This window comes from Stigmatopora nigra, chromosome 13, assembly GCF_051989575.1.
Source record: "Stigmatopora nigra isolate UIUO_SnigA chromosome 13, RoL_Snig_1.1, whole genome shotgun sequence".
Lineage (NCBI taxonomy): Eukaryota > Metazoa > Chordata > Actinopteri > Syngnathiformes > Syngnathidae > Stigmatopora > Stigmatopora nigra.
In genome coordinates this window covers 11,950,001-11,969,856 of record NC_135520.1, presented here as the reverse complement: position 1 = coordinate 11,969,856, position 19,856 = coordinate 11,950,001, and the positions used below count along the sequence as shown (strand labels likewise).

General features: G+C 40.8%; 1 protein-coding gene across 3 annotated transcripts in view; it reads right to left on the bottom strand.

Annotated features, from left to right (window-relative positions):
• mapkbp1 (mitogen-activated protein kinase binding protein 1) overlaps positions 1-19,856 on the bottom strand; it is a 31,178-nt gene that overhangs the window by 9,667 nt on the left and 1,655 nt on the right. For all 3 annotated transcript variants that reach the window (XR_013328283.1, XM_077730720.1, XM_077730721.1), the window contains exons 2-17: positions 16,996-17,087; positions 15,387-15,449; positions 15,264-15,321; positions 15,024-15,194; positions 12,256-12,393; positions 12,006-12,188; positions 10,739-10,899; positions 7,085-7,283; positions 6,884-7,018; positions 5,064-5,269; positions 4,898-4,989; positions 4,120-4,245; positions 3,978-4,048; positions 3,768-3,898; positions 3,621-3,696; positions 3,440-3,551 (exon numbers count right to left, since the gene is read on the bottom strand). Coding sequence is in view for 2 of the 3 variants with exons in the window: in XM_077730720.1 (XP_077586846.1) it covers positions 3,440-3,551; positions 3,621-3,696; positions 3,768-3,898; positions 3,978-4,048; positions 4,120-4,245; positions 4,898-4,989; positions 5,064-5,269; positions 6,884-7,018; positions 7,085-7,283; positions 10,739-10,899; positions 12,006-12,188; positions 12,256-12,393; positions 15,024-15,194; positions 15,264-15,321; positions 15,387-15,449; positions 16,996-17,087 (2,014 nt within the window). In the remaining variant the exon portion in view is untranslated. The remainder of the gene's footprint in view (positions 1-3,439; positions 3,552-3,620; positions 3,697-3,767; positions 3,899-3,977; positions 4,049-4,119; positions 4,246-4,897; positions 4,990-5,063; positions 5,270-6,883; positions 7,019-7,084; positions 7,284-10,738; positions 10,900-12,005; positions 12,189-12,255; positions 12,394-15,023; positions 15,195-15,263; positions 15,322-15,386; positions 15,450-16,995; positions 17,088-19,856) is intronic.

Sequence of the window (19,856 nt, the reverse complement as noted above, 5' to 3'; positions counted from 1 at the left end):
ACAAAACGTAAATACATTTCCTTTATCAATATTTTATTTTGAAATTATTGTGTTCTGCTTGACCTTGACTGCGTCTTTCTGACCATTGGCTTTTTTTTATATCCTTCTGACGGGGACTCCCAGTTCTTCCCAGCAGACCTTCAAAAAACGTTTGGGTCTGCCAGGGATCTTGTACAACGATTGAAGCCAAATCACCACCAGTTTGAGATCAGTTGACAGCTCCGCTGCTCTCTTTACCCAAGGTTCCAAGACATGCGACCGCAAATCTGATAATACGACCACAGAGTTTATTATCGAAATTCAGACTAGGGTGTCCTGGTCCCACCCTCTTTCTCAACGAGAGAGATGGCATTCCACGTCCTAAGAGTGTCTGTCGGGGATTGCAATGGCAGGGATCAGTCCTTTGGCCGCCGGCCAACTGTCATAGCACTCGGCCTCTTTGGCACCCCTTACAGGTGGTGAGCCCGTGGGAAGTTGAACTCACATACCCTCTTTCGACTGTGGCCAGCCAGGCCCGGCCACAGTAATCCCTCGAATAACGCAGTAAATGTAGACTAGACCTGGCCGCGATAAACGAAAAACCACTATAGTGACCTATGATGCACGGTTTGGATCCGACAGCCGTTTCTGGGCCCCATAATTTCAACTCTCTACGATGAAGGGTTTGGACAAAAGTAGCGAGAATGTTAACATAAAACATCCACCCATCCATAAATCACGCTTTATCTATCCCTGCTCCCGAAACCCCTTTTTTCCCCTATCGTGAGACTCGGCGAGATACTATGGTGCTGGACACGCTGACCCAAGACGCAGAATCCTTCACATACATCATTTTGGGAAGAATTTGCACCAGTGAGTTTCTAGGTACACACATTCATCCGTACATCACGCTTCATAAGGATTAGAGAATAGATAAAGCGTGATTTATGGATGGGTGAATGTTTTATAACTCCCGTCACGACAGAAAAAATAGGTTCCGGGGAGCACCTAGAAACTCGCTGGCGGACCAATCTGCATTTAGGGCACTTGTAAAAACAACAATTCATACATCAACTCTGCCTTCAGTTGTAACAAATAAAAGTTGAGTTTACACACTTACAGAGAGTGAAGAAATTCAATCACCATAATAAATTTCAACTCTACGTTGCACGGTTTGGACAAAGATAGCGAGAGATTCTTAACATTCACACACCCATAAATCACGCTCTATAAGGATCATAGATAAAATCATTCAATTCAATACTACCATCACTGCCAATACCACTACTACTGCGTCTTATAATCCAGTCCGCCGTTTATATTATCATATTTTCACACCTATAAGGCGCACTTAAAAGTCTAAAATCTCTAAAATGGTCGATGCACCGGTTGGTGCACCTTCTCTGTGCACTAAATTCAATTTTTGTATGGCCCTGACCGCTTGGGTGACTGGTTTTATTTCTACTTATTTCTATTGTTACCTATTGCGATGAACCCGGCGGACGTTGACCCTAAAAATAGCCTCCCCGTGCACTCCAAGCATTACGGTAAATCCATTCTAAAGATCCCAGGAGAATGGCAAGGCATTTGACTTCCGTGTGCTCGCAGCGCTTGTAACCCTCTCAATACTCAAAGAAACGGCATATTAGAGCTATACAGACCATACAACGCAGGCGTGAACGCTTGGAAAATGGATGAACCCATGAATCGAACACAATTCAACAACTTTGCTAACGGATTGGTCCGCTAGGCCTTTTAATCCGGTCCGCCGACGTTGTCCAAATTTATTTTTATTTTTTCCCCCAAGATGCCGCCGTCACGCGGAAGCCAGTGGCAGTAACTCTGTCCACTCTTATTTGTTTTTCGTGTTTTACAGCCCCTCTATCTTTTTTTAACTTACATTTTAATATTTATTAATACATTCCTTTTTATTTTAGTTTGTACTTTATACTTCAATGATGAGTGATGAGTATGTTAATACTTTGGTCCTTTTTTTCTGTTTATGTTTCATATGTACTGTTAACGGATGCAGTTTTTTATATGTATCGTATCTTGTGTTGACCCAGCCCAACTGTCAAATTTTTAAAGTCAATGTGGCCCCCGGGCCAAAAGTTTGCCCACCCCTGGTCTAGATATTGTGGGATTGTCTTGGTTGACACACCTATGCAACGTTTTGTGGAAATTGGGGAAAGTAACTTTAGATTGGAAGACAGGGGTGGTCCACCTTTTTTAAAAGGGAAAAGGGAGGGTGTGTACAAATTGTAGGGGAACCACACTCCTTAGCCTTCCCGGAAAGGTCCCTTTGGGGGCACTGGAGTGGATGGTCTGCCAGGAAGTCTCCTATTCAAGAGGGCCAGTGTGGTTTTATTCCTGGGCCTGGAAAAGTGCATCAGCTAAGTAGCCTCAGCAGGGTTCTCGAGTGTAAATGGGAGTTCGCCCAACCAGTTGACATGTGCTTTGTGAACTTCAAGAAGACGTAAGACCATGTTCCCCGGGGAGTATGTAGGGGATACTCCGGGAGTATAGGGTACCGGAATCCCTGATACCTGTGGTCCACTCCCTGTATGGGTGCTTTTAGTCTGTTTGGCCTCCCCATCAGTTAATTGGATCAATTTCAGTGAGGGTTGGAGTTTCCTCTGTCCCTGATTTTGTTCATAACTTATGGACAGAATATGTGTGGACATGTAGAAAACGTGCCTGGACGCACGATTGCGCTGTTTGACAGCTCAAGTCCCATATGGAATTTGTGACTCGAGTCCAATTGTCTGCTAATCAGTTTGGTCATCGGATAGCCGCAAAATGATTAGAAGTTGTCAAGATGGTACTGCATGATGATGATGAATATGGCTATCCAGGTATAATGGGGTAGCCGCGTGAGCTGTGTGTTTATGTTCTGGTATAATTAGACAAAATGTGGTTAATTTCATTTCATTGCATTCTATCCACCATTATCAAAACTTTTCTCTTCTTTCTAAAGATTTTTTACTGGCTTTTGACAACCAAGTATCTTCAACTGTTGGTCGTGCCCATTTAACTCAATTGTCAAACCCATTCTAAAGTGTTCATTTATTTCAAATTAATTGTAAATATTAATTATATACATTTGAAATAAAGTATCCTTTTTAATTTAGGTAATTTAAAAGAATAATAGAAAATGTGTTTGTTTTTTCTTTTACAAAATATTCTTTGTTTTTTTTTATTTTATTTTTTTACTAAAAAGAAACATTAAAATACCTAAAAACACAAAGCTCTCCTGAAGACAATAGAAACATGACCATTTGGACAAAATTGTTCAATCACTGCTACCCCTGCAAGTAAAAGTGAATTGGAAGTTTAGCATCCTCAATAGAACTAACAAAATGAACATTCACTGTCAGTAGTCCCAGTTGTAATGAGTTGGACTTCTATCGTTGTCAATGGTAGTTTATGTTAATTAATGAAACAATATAATCCGACTAACCTGAGTGCCCATACATGGAGGCCACGCAGACACCAGAGTAGAAATCAAAGATGTTGATGCTCTTGTCCGAACAAGAAGTAGCGATGTAGAGACCAGACGGGTCAATCTGAACCTGACAACCCAGATAAAGACAATGAAGAGAACCTTTGTCTCATTTATATAGTAATGTCCGATGTTCCACCTTGATGAGCGTTCCATCTTCTCCTTGAGATCCTTTATACATTTTTTTCTGTTTGCTGTTGTTGATGTTGAAGATCCTGCACAAGTATTACCGTTACTATCAGCATCAAGTTGGCAAGTGTATATCAGAGGGAGGGGGCAGAGTCACCTGATGCTACGGTCCTGGCAGCCGACGGCAGCATATTTCCCAGAGGGCTCGACGTCCATGTCGTACAGCGTGCTCTTCCTCACTACATGATGGGTTCGAGTAAACTCCACACCACCTTCGCCTTCATCTGTCTGAGAGTAAGAAGAGGTCCGCCAGGTTAACACACTTACAGGAATTGATGTCGTCAGCATTTTAAGGGTTCATCGTCACCTGTTGTCTGGTGCGGAAGTAGACGCTCTTGTCGGCGCCGCAGCTGATCAGCCTCACTTTGCCCTCGTTAGCTGCCAGAGAGGAAGGAAGTGATTATGTCACAGGTTACCTGATCGAATCGAAGGGGTCAAAGGCCACTGACCTGCAAATCTGACGGCTGTGATGGAGGATGAGTGCTCATCCAGAGTCTGGACTAGCTGGTAGTTGCACATAGCATCCAAAACGTGAATCAAACGATCTCGACTAGCCGTGGCCAGAAATTGCACACCTGGGATATATGGGATGCACGTGATACACTGGCCAAGTATTCTAATTGTCCGATGTTTTAATGATGTTTGAAAATACTCCAGAGGGGATATGCTAAAAGGTCAGTCAGTGTGTTTTTAGCTGTTTAACGATAAATGTCCAGTCGGATGGCTGGACATTGCATAGATTTGATGTCTATTGAACATGGGAAATTTCACATTTTAATCTGATAAATTTGACATGTTTAATTAGCTTAATTTTGCATTTTATCTCAAAGGAAATCTTGTTAAATTTGACATCTTTACAAGATGTAATTGCTCATTTAAAAAGGGGAACCTACACAGCATTTCATATCTGAACAAGATGAATTTGAAAATTTTCACGAGCCAAATTTCATGTTTTAATTTGAGAAATTACAAATTAAAACAAACTACTATAAATTCAATGGAATAAATTTTCATGTATATAACACATTTCACATTTTGATATCACATTTTAACTTGAGTAATTAGAATTTTATCTTGAGAAATTCCTGCGATTGGCTGGCCACCAATACAGGATATCCACCATCTTTTTTGCTCATTTGATGCCAGCTTTTCCCTGTTTTGATGGACTGGACTTTCATTGCTTCCAATTGCATCCAATTAGTTCAGGCAAAAGAATAGGTAACTCACCAGTCTCACTTTTGGAAAAGTCAAGGGAGAGAATTTCTCCATCGTGAGCCTGAACGTTGACAATTTCCTCCATGGTGTTCACATCATACACCCTTAGACAAGGACAGGTGCATAATAAATAACAAAATATCAACTAACTCTTTGGCGAGCAGGCGTGATCATCAACCTGAGGACTCCCACGCGGTCTCCCGAAGCCAGGTGTCGCCCGTCGGGACTAACCCTGATGGAGCGAACACCGGCCCGGTTCTGGTCGTTGACAGGCACTTCTAAGGCGTTGGAACCCGCCTTGTTGCCATGGGCGCCTATTGTGGTGCTGTCGGCGTCTAGGAGGTCAGTTGGGTTATTCGCCACGTAAATCACCTTGTGCAGATCCTGAGAGTTCAGTGATTACATGCGAAGGTATGAATGCACTTATTTCGTCCATTTCACCATTGAGCATTAGAAATTATATTTTAAACCATATTTTCAACCTAAAAAAATAGCAGTTATTGCAATATTTACATTTATATATATATATATATATATATATATATATATATATTAATATATATATATATATATATATATATTAATATATATATATATATATATATATATATATATATATATATATATATATATATATATATATATATATATATATATATATATATATATATATATATATATATATATATATATATATATATATATATATATATATATATATATATATATATATATATATATATATATATATATATATATATAAAATGTGTGTATATGTGTGTATATATATATACACACATACATACACATTTCCACACAAATGCACACATACATTTATTTTAAACCTTTATTGAGGTACTTTTATTTAGTGATCTGAATAATGAGTTATAGTGTGCATGGTTGTCTGTCTCCTTGTGCCCTGCGGTCGGCTGGCCACCGATACGGGGTGTACCCCGCTTCTGGCCCGGAGTCAGCTGGCATAGGCTCCAGCAACCCCCGCGGCCCTAAGCAGGATAAAGCGGTTCAGAAAATGAGATGAGAATAATGAGTTAGTGTGCAATAAAAGAAAAAGCTGAACAAACACTCCAAATTTTCCACAAGTGTTTGGGAACCAATTCACGTTTTCCCCCTGTCTACTGTTTGTAGTCAACTGGCTCCAGCATCTTCATGACCCTTGTGATAAGCAGCATTGAGATGTGGGAAAGCAAGATATAAAACAAATTGATTAAAAAAAAAAAAACACCTTTAGAAATATGATTACATGCATATTTAACAATATGCATTAAACAACTTTGAAATATATAGTAAATACATTTTGAAATAAAGTTATATTTAATATTATTTATTCATTCATTAGTTTTCTGGTCCACTTATCCTGCTGGATGCGTGAGCATCTCCCATATCAGAAATCGATGCAAGCCAATCGCAGGGCACACGTAGACGAACAACCATTCATGCTCACACTCAACCCTAATGACAATCTAGAGTGTTCAATCAGCCTACCATGCATGTTTTTGGGGATCTGGGAGGAAACTGGAGAACCCAGAAGAAACCCAATCGGGAACGGGCAGAACATGCAAACTACACACATGAAGGGTGGAACCCACTGGAGATTGAACCCTTAATTTCAGAAGTGTGAGGTGTGCTAAACACTGGTCACCATGCCACTGTATATAATTATGTACTAGATCATTTTGGCACTCCTGGACCTCTAAAATTCACTTGACCTCAGTGTCAAAATCTAACTAACGATGTCCCATTATGTGGGAAAACCTCCCCATTGGGGCAATGTTACCTGTTTTGGGAATGTTACCTATAATTTAGTGGAGTGCAAGTTTAAAATAAAGTATAACTATAAAGGGGAAAAAGAACCAAAACTATTTAGTTAGACACTGCGATAATGAACACATTTAAACAAAACAACGCAAACTTAGATTGAAACTTCAGGAACACGTTAAAAACTGAGAAAATTAGTAATCTGAGATGATGTGTGCATACATGACTAAGGATGTTGTTGGGGAAGCGGTGACTGTCTACGTTCCAAATACGTATGGTGTTGTCCGACGAACACGACAGGAAGCACCCAGGGGCGAACGGCATCTCCCCCGCATCGCCTCCGTCTGCAGGAAACATCTGACAGACACGTGCAGCTATTGTCATCCGGTGTCTCCCACCTGAACCTGCCGATGCTGCACAGACCTCCAGGCTCCACACAGAGGAGGCGTGGTAGAGCGCTGAATAGAGCTTGCCCACTCGACGAGGGTCTCGCAGGTCGGCCACGTCCCACACGTAGACACTGTGATCGCTGTACACACATGATAGCCAGCCGCCGCTCGGGTCATAGGTCAGTGCAACTGTGTCCGGATAATGGGCGTCTGGACGGACACAAAACAGGCCGCTGGGGAGGAACAAATGATGGAGGCATAATCATGATGAGTGGGGATAATTGTCTAACAATTATTTCACAATACAGAAATACCTTGACATACGATTGTCCCAACAGATGAGGAAATTTAAGATAAGAGGAAAATTCAGAGCACATTTGTGCCTTGAGATGCAAGGGAAATTTGAGATATGAGCATACGAGATGGTTCCCGATGCAGCCGTCAAGGAAAAGAATGGTTGTCTTCCAGAGCAATTTTTTTGGAGGAGGATGCCTTCCCGGACGTTATTTTTCAAAGATGAACTGAAAGTGACGGGGTTCACATGGATCCCCTGTCGCTCATCCATCATGTGTGGGGATTCTGCTGGCTGGCTTCATGGTGGCGCCAGCCTTACCCAACAAGTTAGACCGTTCTCATGCTTTAAAAAACAACAACAAAGCCTATGTTTTGACTGATTTGTTTATAACAGACTTTTTTAAATTCGTTTTGGTTCCTAACATGTTTCGATTCCACGCTTAGTTAGTAATCCCTCGAATATTGCAAATAATTTCGACCAGATGATGGCCACAAGAAGACGGAATTAACTTAATTCAACCAAGAAGAAAGCCTTGCTGCCTGTCTACTGAATGAGCAATCGGAAAGCCTGGATAACGCATCCCAAACTACCATTAACCTGTATTTTAGAATGTATTACGAGCAAAGTATTTAAAGTACCGCAATTATTCGAGTAAAACGCGCACACTTTTGTATCCAAAAACTGAAACAAAGTTTGGTTGTGCGTTATACACGAATGCTGTTCACAAGCTGCCCTCTGTGAAGTATAGAATGTATTCTTTATACTTTTATGGTGTTTAGTCACTAGGATAGAATTTTGCAGAGCCTAGTGGTAAGTTTCCTTCATAACACCTATGAGTTAGGGGCACGTCATTTACTAAGACATGCCCATTTCTTTGTGTCACTTCGTCCCGCCTTAAGTTTGTACCTAGGTCACATGACCCTTTGTTAATAAAAGGGGCTACTCTGTTGGCGGTAGGTAGGGATTGGAACTGGTCAGGCAAGGAGATGGACTCATCTCCAAGCGCTGGCTCCTCCCGACCCCTCCCTCAGCTGATGTCTTTGAAAATCTCATCAAGCCGACTCTGCGTGTGCTACCTCTGATCCGAAGTTATTGAATGTATATGGTTCTAAACCTGACACCCTCTGTCAGTGAAAAAGTCACCTCCGCAACCATATTGGCAGAAGTTTGTTTTACCAGGTTTCCGTACCATATGTTATGGCTAAAGGTTTTGTCATGGCGACATGTGTTCAGCATTTGCCAGTTACCAGGGTGCAATTATTGGTGTGAACTGAGAAAAACTAATTTAACCTTCTCATTTTCTCAACCGCTTTATCCTCACTTGGGTTGTGGAGGGTGCTGGAGCCTATCCGAGCTGTCTCCGGGCCAGAGGCAAGGGACACCCTGAATTGGTGGCCAGCCAATCACAGGGCACAAGGAGAAAAACGACCATTCACGCCCACATTCATACCTGAAATTTACAGTGTCAAATCAGCTTGCAATGCATGTCTTGGGAATGTAAGAGGAAACCAGAGTACCCGGAGAAAACCCATGCTCTAACTACTCACCCACCAGGCCGCTACGTGTGCCCCGTTGCATTTCTACATTTTTAATCGCTTAATAAGAGGAATTGCAATCATTTACAAGGAGAAAATTTAGCTGAGGTGGACAGGGCATATGCGCCCGCACATACCCCTTTGACCTGTTGCGTCAGAAAGCTGTGCATTTTCAAGTAAACTTTAGACTTTTAAAATGTGGATTAAGCAGTTCAGAAAACGAATGAATGCACGTGTGACCTATGTGCCCTATGTGTGTGTGTGTAAATAGGTACCGTATTGAATTTGTACGTTTTTTTCTCACTTAAGGAGAATTGCAATTATTAATGAGGGAAAATTTAGCCGAGGTTGACAGGTATGTTCGCCAACTACCATCCACTGTTTCCATGCCGCTCACATCTCTGCTTTGAAAGCCTGCCTGATGCCGATGTCCAGCGGTTGGAGTTCTTTAGGCAAGCCTCTGGGAATGACGGCAAGCTCTGAGTTCATTTTCGTGACTTGGTTTCTCACCGCTGATGTGAGATAAGCATGCATGGTGTCACAAATCAAAAGTGACGGCGAGCCGTGAAAAAAGCCATCCAGTCGCTTAACATATACCTCACGTAGCCATTCTCTCATTTTGACCTCGACCATCCAACCAGCCCTTTGGGGTTCGCCTTCACGATTACGTACGTGGCTTTAGCGTCTTCTCACACAATCATAAGCCTTACCCCACCAACGTCCACCTTTAGCGTCTGACCCCACCCACGTCCGCCTTCTCTCTATACAATAAGCGTGTCGGCAAGAAGTGCTCAGTCAGGCTTTGGAGCTCGGAGCTTACACAGGGCGCTCTGCATTATAAGGCACCCAGTCTAGTTAAGACTTTTTAGTGCGCCTTATAGTCGTGAAAATACGGTAAGTATTTTCCGGACTACAAGTTGCATATTTTTTTCAGTATGGCTGGGGGCCACAAGTGTGAGTTATACATTTATTTTTTCTTTCTTACCACCAACAGCCTGTTATTCTTTTTTTTATGCTATAGTTATCTGAAAAACTGTTATGTTAAAAGATGCCTTTTTAGCCTGTTTTTCTCCATTTTACCATTGCTACTTTGACATATGATTGTTCTTTGATTCTAATAAGATTGAAAAATGCCCCCCCAAAAATATTCCTTGTACTCACTCCAGTGCGACTTCATATCTTGAATATATGAAATCGCACTGGAGTACAAGTCATATTTTTGGGAGTGCATTTGTCATATTCAGTGCCCCCTTAAACGTTTAGACCTTTCATCAAATTTGAGCCTTCAGACAAAAAGGGAATACAATCTATTCCATTTCTTTTGGAATCCACACGAGCAAACTTCTGTATAATTTAACTTTTTTATTAAGAGAGAAAATGTTTAATTTTAACAGAATGTATCTACTTCAAATAAAGAAGTCATATTAAAAAGTCGTTGTATATTTCAGCAGTGGTGTATATTTTTCTGGCGAAGATGCCTGTCTTTGAATTTGTCCTTTCCATCTAACCCTAAGCCAGTGCTTCGCAATTATTTTCTGTTGTGTCCACCCTCCAAAAAGGATTAAATTCCCACACATAAGATTCCACTATTTGAGAATCACTGCCCTATGCAGACTTTGCTTATGTTTCAGCGTTTATTTTTTTATTATTAAGGCTAATATTGTAAAATTAGGTTGAGGTCAAAAGATCAGTGTTTTCTTTCTCTGGTTCAAAATAATAAAGATTAGAATTTTTTTTTAAATCATAAAACATTTAATAGAAAAACAATTTAAAGAATGTTAACAGGAGCGGCAGAGGACACTATTGGTGAACGACTTGGCAAAGTTGTCCGTATTTTGGGTATTGTCGCAATTCTTACCTGGCCTTGGTCATGGCGGCGACATCGGCACCCAAGAAGTGCGGGCACGGCAGTGTGCAAAGGTAGTGCAGCGAGTGCGGGCTGAAGGCACGCACGACCCCGTCCGAGCAGCCGCAGAAGATAAGCTCATCCGTCACACACAAACACGTGGCCTGAGACGCCTGCCGGCACACATGGGAGGTGATCTTATGATGTTATGTGACATGGCAAAAATGAGAAGACAAGTCGGCCAATGGAGGGAGAGAATCCGCCTGCCTCAGAAACAAGTCAGACGGCAATTAAATTACGACAATGAGTAAAAATTAGAAATGAGCGCAAACACGATGCATTTGAAATATAGAAAATGTGACCGGATTCATTGAAAATGTTGAGTGATAATTAAGAAGAAAAACCAAATAATACTGCAAATGATAATATAGTACACATGGACATCGACTAATCGACAACTAATTGACTAACAAATTATTCGACAACTTTTCAGAAAATTCATTAATCTATTAGACCAGGGGTCGGGAACCTTTTTGACGAAGACAGCCATAAACAATCCATATTTTCAAACATCATTCCTTGAGCCATACACAGAATTTAAAATTAAAAAACATGAAAATGTGTGCTTTTTAGTAATTTCACTGCCTTTTAAAGTAGACGAAGTCTCAGAATTATGTTGACAAAATTGTCACCCGGATGCTAATCGTGCAGAAATATTTATAAACAGAGCAAAACATCATAGAATGTATGAGATAAGATGTGTTTGTGTGAAAAGAAATCATGCTTCTTGCAGCGACTAAAAAGCTCACAGTTAGCGGCTTAAAGCACTTCCGTTGATCATTGAGAATAAGACCAAATCATGGTCTGTAGAAAATCCAAGGTTTTGCGGATAAGCACCACCTACAGAACAAGGCAACCCCCCCTAACCCCCCCCCAGGAAATCCCACCGGAACCCTTGTGATACAATGAATGAATGAAAAAAGTACATTTACAGTCAACCTGTCAAACTTAGAGTACTGTGTTTTAAACACAGTACTCTAATAGATTAATGAATTTTCTGAAAAGTTGTCGAATAATTTGTTAGTCAATTAGTTGTCGATTAGTCGATGTCCATGTGTACTATATTATCATTTGCAGTATTATTTGGTTTTTCTTCTAAGTAAACAGTTTACTCCCGTTTGCTGGGTGACCTGACTTAGAGAGGCAGAGTCAATTATCTGCCCATGAAACAAAAAGTGATTAGCACACTAATCCTATGTCCAAGCAAATACGTACTCACATGTAGCTCCACCCACTTATAGAGCATGCGCCGCTGGTCCAGCTGCAGGAGGAAGCCTGATGTGCTGATACAGAAGGTGGCAGATGCCTGTTTTCCTCGCCCACACACCACATCACAGAAGAAGTTGTTCTTGAGTTCTCCCAGCAGTGCTGAACGCCCCAGCAACGGCACAGCAGTGCTCACCTTTGCAGAAATGATCAGTCAAGCATGCATGCTGACGTCTGCTTTAATTTTCCCTGGCTGGTCTCACCTTGGAGGTCCTGCTGTGGTCCAGGTACCAGAACTTGACGTGGCGGTTCCCTGCAGTCACGAAGTAGGACGAGTCGTGCGAGAAGGATACAGCCGTAACTTTACTCGACACTTTGTTGGCTGCCACCAACACACCTTTCTACATAGTGAAGACGATGACATATTTTAACCATATAATCTAATGAAGACATGGATGTGTTTTACTCATTAATTTTATTATAGCTGCTTCATTTCTATATATTGCTTTTGTATGATTGAGCACTTGTTTTTAACTTAGTATCACACAGACTGTCAAGGTTCCCCTATAATGAGGCCTTTACAAAGAACAGGCCTTTCGGCCAAATTCCTTGTGCCTTTACAAAGAACGGAGCCTTTGTCCAGAATCCTTGTGAAGTTGATTAACAGGAGGTTACAATGCGGTCCAGACTGAGAAGGGAGGCAAACGGTGTAAATCTTCAAGTCCAGGCTGATAAGGAGACGACCGGTGTTCATCTCCAAGGAATCCAGAGCAAAGACAGACTCTTGGACAGTTGTGAAAAAGTCAACATCGTGTTGTTAATCAGCTAATGAATATTCATTTTTGATATACTATAACCGGGCAAACTTGCATGTGGACACTGTTCTTCTCATCCTCCGCTGCGCATAGAAACGCTCAGTGGGCTAATTACTTGGGAGGGGGACCCAGAGCTTTGTACAGATCAATTTGTTAGGAATAAATCGTCTGTGGATCAACTCGCTCTGGCCTGGTCTGTCTCCTCCGATACTGAACATGCTCGATTGTTAGACGTGATAAGACAGAAGAATTAAAGAATTGGAGTCAGGTAATAAAACTATTAGTCTAGAGGCTACAGCGACATTCTAATACCATTTCTAGAGACATCGCTTGTCCAGGAGGAGTGCATCCTTCTTTTTGAAATTATTTGTTTTCTTGGAAGAACCATCCAATAATCAAATAATGTCCATCACATTTTTTATGGAGTCTTTGAAAGTAAATTTAATGTGATGACTTCATAAAGAAATTCAAATGAAAATTATTGCTTTTCCCCTTTTAAAAATAATCAAAAAAATCTGATATTTATCTTTTCTATTAGTTTTATTTAGTCCAAAAATATTTTTTTAAATAAATAAAACTATTTCATGGGTCAGGGGTTGAAGTCAGTAAGGTGAGCTACTCGGTGACAAGGTCGCAGGGTTTGATAAGATCCATCTGGAGTTTCTAAAGGTTATGGATGTTGTGGAGTTTTGTTGGTTGACACAGCTCTGCAACATCACATGGACATCCGAAACAGTGGCTCTAGATTGTCAGACCGGGGTGGTGATTCCTCTTTTTAAAAAAGGAGACCGGAGAGTGGGTTCGTTACATGGAAAATCACACTCGTCAGCCTCCCAGGGAAGGTTTATTCTGGGTTACTGGAGCGGAGGGTCCACCGGGAGAGCGATTTTTGTCCTGGCCGTGGAACAGTGGATTAGCTGTATTCCGTCAGCAGGGTTCTCAGGGAGTCATGGGCGTTCGCCTAATCAATCTAAGTGTACTTTGTGGAGTTGGAGAAGGCGTTCGACCGTCTCCTCGAAAGGAGTCTTGTGGGGGTGCTCCAGTATGGGGTAACAGAATAGCTGATACGTGGGATCCGGTCATTGTATGACCTGTGTCAGAGTCTGGTACACCTAGCAAGCAGTAAATTGGATCTGTTTCCAGTGAGGGTTGGACTAGATAGAATATCTAGAAGCAGCAGTGGCATTGAGGAGATCGACAGGCGTCTGCAGTGATGCAGATTCTACATCGGTCTTTTGAGGTAAAGAAGGAGCTGACCTTGACACGCAAAGCTCAATATTCATCAGTGGATCTACATTCCTACCCTCACCGATAGTCACAAGCTTTGTGAAAGAACAGGATCCCGGATACAAGCGGCTAAAATTAGTTTATCGCAGGATGTCCGGACTCCCCCTTATAGATCGGGTGAGAAGCTGAGTTATACAGGAGAGTTTACAGAGAGAGTTATATAGGGTAGATCCGCTGTTCTTCCGCATCGAAAGGAGCCAGATGAGTTGGCCAGGGCATCTGATTAGGATGCCTCCCTGCTGAAGAGTTCCAGGCACATCTGACCGGGAGAGGCCAAGGACAATCTGGGGAGAATACGTCTCCTGGCTGGTCCTCGGATCCTCGCGGAAGAGCTGGATGAAGTGGCTAGTCTATGGCATATATTTCATGGATACCTGTTTTACATCATACAAGAAATTTAAGATACGGTGAAAATTCAGAGCAAATTTTTGCCTTGAGATATGAGGCAAATTTGAGATACGAGACAATTACCGATGCGGCCTCCAAGTGGCTGAGTATGCGAGAGGCTGCTTTTGGGAATGGTATCGCTATCTTTCTCTCCACATCTGCCGCACGTGAAGATATCTACCGGTTGCATTTTATTGTGTTGATCGGTGCAAAATGAAGTTAAAAAAATGGGTCCAGAGCAAACCATCATTTCCAAGCTCTGCAGTGACATTCATCACGAGATGGAGAGCCTTCGTTTAATATGGTCAAAATATAAACAGTTAGCAGGAGACACCGTGACAGAGTCGATAATCTACGAAAAACGGAATCTACATGGACTTAAAAGCAAGAGAAGCATCTGAAAAAGACAGCAGCGGAACTCGCTCGAGTCGCTGTATTACTGTAAATGAAAATAAAATCTGAAAAGAACCTTGACTCCGAACTCAAATATATTGTTAATTTGTTTTTTACGTCTAACCATTTAACCATGCAAAATGTCTTACTTTCCAGTTCCACACTTGCACCATCATGTCGTGCTCGTAGCCCACACTGACGATGTACTTGATGTTGGGGGAGAAGGCCACGCAGGCCACACCATATTTGTGTTCCTGAAGCGACGCCACTTGCATGCCGCTGCACACTTCCCACACACGCACCGCCGGCATGTGACCACTCTGAGGATGAGGCAAGGACCAAGAGTCATATCGACAGTCACTTAACAAGTCAGACGTTCAGCAACTCACCTCGCCCGTAACCACATGCTTGCCATCGGGTGAGAAAGCCAAAGTTGTGATGGTCTTTCTACAAAGACATATACAGTGGTTTACGATAGAGACTGTCCCAAACGTGACTCAAGAGGAGTTTACCGTGATGCGTTAAAGATGTGACGTTGTTTGTTGTTGCGAGGATGCAGCAGGACAACAACACATCTGCAATTGGAATTAATCATGAGAAAATGTAAAATTCATCAGGTTGAAAAATGAAATTCAAATGTTTAAATGTGGCATTTATCCCATTAAAGGGCATTTTTCAGGTTAAAAATGTTACATTTTCCTCTTGTTAAATTATAACATTTCTCGCATTAAAAGTCGAGTGTTAATGTGGATAAATAATGATAAAATAAATATGAAAATTTATTAGGATGATGAATTTAATTTCCATGTTAAAACAATAAATTTACCTGGGTTAAAATTTGAAAATTATCAGGTATTGGAAGAAAAACTGTTTTAAAAATAAAATTGAAATCTACGGAATTCCTATAAAGTCAAAAGTAAGTTCATCTCCCCTTTCTGTGACACCACCGGCCCACATATCACATGCTTAGCCACTCCACCACCAGCAGTTGATTGGCCGGTCGGACAGGGCGGGAGAGTACAATTTGGACAGAGTGAAACATTGCCAGCATTCCCAACACCAAGGCAGCCATTAAACTCCCCGTGACAGTGTTCACCCGTGTGGAACAAATCAACTGTTAATATCCATCGCGCCGCGATATATGCCCATAGTTTTTGGAATATGTGTGTACGAGTGTGATGACAACATTGTGAAACATCTGGAATGAAATGTTACACCAAAAAAAATTGGAAAACATCATCACGAGGCAGATTTTTAAAAAAAAATCACAATACCCTTGACACCTGTCATTTGTTATCCAACGCATTTGCAGCATACACAGTTTTTAGCTTTGTTCGTAGTGGAAAACCAGCGTAGTCAAAACTACTGGATTTATTCACACATAAGCTGCCCATGTGTATGAGCCACACCCAGAAAATTGCCTTGAAATATTTGAATTTTACAATTTCTTGTGTATAAGCCGCACCCCTGATTCCCAACCTAACCTCCATATTCATGGTTTTAATAGGGAGTACAAATGTGTTACTTTGAAGGGAAAATCTTCAGAAAAATCATCACATGTGGTATTTCTGAGATTCTGTATGAATCAAAAGCACATTTTTAGGTTCAATATCACAAGGAAGTTAATATCCTGCCTTTGTAAATGCAAAATATCAAATATAGGAAATTTATAAAAATTAAAGGGGTATTTTGTTTTATTTCAAAATCAAGGCTACTTTTTTTCACGTATTATGCAAGATACGTGTTTTTTTCTTGAATTTCATTCGTAGACGTCAAAATAAATTTTCTTTTGTGTTTTATGTTTATCTTTTCTCTATTTTGAAATAAATGAAGGTATCGCCCGAAATCGCATGCGTTGTGATGTCACGCGCCGACGCAATGCCATTTTGAATTGACGTGATCGTGTTTCAGTGCAGTCAATTTTCAGTTTTTTTGCATGTCAAGTTTTGATGCGCATATACGCCGTACCCTCAATTCAGTCATCCTTTTTATGCGAGTAAATACGGTAAATAAAGAATAAAATGTGCAATTTCAGATGGACTTACAATTCATCACAAAAAAGTGTATGACCACGAGAAACTATGTGCAACAACAGTAGTGAAAGAGTGAAAGAACTCTCACCCGGCAGGATACGCTAAGAATCCACTAGATGGGTCGCATGACAGTGCTCTGTTGCCGGGGGCTGTGATGCCTAGAACCTTTTCCAAGGTAATCTGCCAAGAAAAAGGAAATGGTGTAGTCATATTATCAGGTCAGCACATCAGTCTTGAAGAACAGCCAAAACTTCAAAAACAACCAAGCATTGAATTATAGCGCTAAAATTGTGCCGAAATTACTAGCAGTCAGTAATCGATATAAAATGTGAAAAATAAATAAATAAATAAGCATAGAGCAATTTAAGTCAAACTGTTACTATCATGTTTTTACATTTATTGAAAGTGTTTTTGCAAACAGTCAGTAACTCCAACATGTGTCACACTGAAGTCGCATTTGCATGTTGTCAGTCCTTTTGGAGACGACTTTAATGGGATATTTAGTTCGAATACAAACCAATACACTTGAGCGAGTGTCTGGTTTTCTTATTAGAAATTTCATCTAAATAGTCACCCACTTTGCACTTGACCCGAGCAGGAATATTGATAAGACTTACCACTGCTGTGTACGCCTACTTCCTTGAGAAAAACCCTGGTAATGCTAATATTTGTTTCAAAACAAAAGACTGGTGGGTGAGTCAGCCTTAATAATACCTACTTCCCTTATGAGGAAACCAAAATGTTATAGCAAGAGAGACTACCTCTGCAGTCGAATCGATTGCCACGTTACCAAATTCTTCCGGTTTACAATGCAGTTGAATACAATTCGATACTTTTCTGAAATGGTTGCTTTAAAAAAAGTGACATTTTTGGGGGATTTCCAGAGTTCAGGGAGGTTGACCCTTTGCGTTGCATTTCCGGAGAAACTCCTAAAATTCCATAGTAGTTAGCAGCCCTGTATATGTATGGCCGTATGTACAAATGTACACATGAACGGACGCTCCCCTACTTACGAACATTCAAGTTACGAACAACGGTACATACGAACATACACATCTGCAAATTGGGTTTGTCGAAATATGTTCGTAAATTCGATTTTGTATGGGCCGCCTTTTTCCGAGTAGTGCTTATTTCCCCCGCTAATACCGACAACTGGCGCTGTGACAACTCAGCTCACACAGCATCCACCTTCCTCTGCCCAGTTTGTTGCAATGCGGAAGTGCGTGACGTATGTCCAGTGCACAAAGAACCTTTTCATTTCTATAAATAAATCTCTCGTGCATTCATGATTCAATTTGGTTGATGAAAAGCTTCAAGAGAGGTAGGTGCAAGGAAGAGGCAAGCCATTTCATTTGAAACGAAAGTGGCAATAATAAAGAAGCTTGATGCATGTGAGAAAGTGGTGAGCGTTGCACAGGAATACAACTTGAATCCTTCGACCGTCAGGACCATTTATAAACAGAAAGATCGAGCAACAGGACCCAAATATTGAACGTTGCACAAAGGTTGCAAATCAATTGAATGATGCCATACAGTGCTACCGCAACATTTATGATGAAGAAAAGAAGAAAACTGTGAAATTGTCATTGGATATCTTATTTCAGCCTGTTTCTAGTAAATCTCTCTATCTCTCTCATGTATGTATAAAGTACTGTATGTATTCTCTCCATTTTATTAAAAAAAAAATTCAGTACAAACCAATGCTGGTTACTTATACAAGCCTTAAACATACAAATGCACTTATATAAACCTTCAATATACTTATATAGGCCTTAAACATAAATTATAATACAAAATATAGCACTGAATAAATTTACGAACAAATTCAACTTATGAAAAAACGCTCGGAACGTAACTCGTTCGTAAGTAGGGGAGCGTCCGTACATGCAAATGCATAAGCATATATCAGTGGCGGGGCGTGCATTTCACATCTGGGCTTTCAGTAGTGCTACGTGTGAATCAATCCAACCCTCAATAAGTATTTTATTTCTATAATTACTGCAGCTACAGCTGCGACACAAAAAGAATCAATAATAACCTCAAAAATGTATATATTATTTCAGAAAATAGACACATTTTACTCGACAAAATTATTTTTATTCATACACAAAATCCATCCTCCTTTCTTTCCTCAAAAAAGATTTCAATTACTCTGTCGTACAGATTACATGTGCGATTCAGATCCATCAACACGTTATTTTCTATTGCCATCAAAGCTAAAGTCTAGTCGGTCCTGTTGTATTTCTAGCATAAGTTTTGATTCTATTTAGGGCTGAAAATGTCCATTCGACAGAAGCAGTGGACACAGGAATGGTCACTGCCAAACACACTAATGTGTACAGCTGCCCCATGCTCTCACTCAGATTTTTGCGCTGAAGGAAGTCAAGGAGATTAGTGGGAGATTTTCCTGCAAAATCATCCATAAAATACATTTACAATGAGGCCCCCTGAGTCAGTACTAGATTGAGCTGATGGGCATAGCAGTGTATAAATAAAGCTAACTGTGCTCTCTCCTTAACTCCATTTAATCCAGAAGACATGACCGCTGCACCGTCATAACACTGTGCCCCAACTTTACCCAGACATTCATTTTCGACCAAAAATTGAATGAAGATACAAACGGTGCTTCTTTTTATTTCGCTTGTGCTCTCTGCCTCCATCACTTCAGCAATAGCAGTGATCCGGCCGTTTTGTATTTTGCCCGACGTGCCACTAAACACTTTATTAGTTGACATATGTTAATCTGTGTTATTCTCAGCAATGAGAGAAAGAAGTTCCACATAATTTCCTTTGTTTTGGGAGGCAGCGCTTTCATCTTGTCCCCAAAATGAAAGTTCCTGCTTTCCCAAAAAAATGACGCAATCTATCAAACTTTTTTAAGATTTGCCTATTTTTCTAAACCTTTTTTTTGTTTGGCGCTCTGTTTCCCTGCGCACTTGCTCGTTGAAT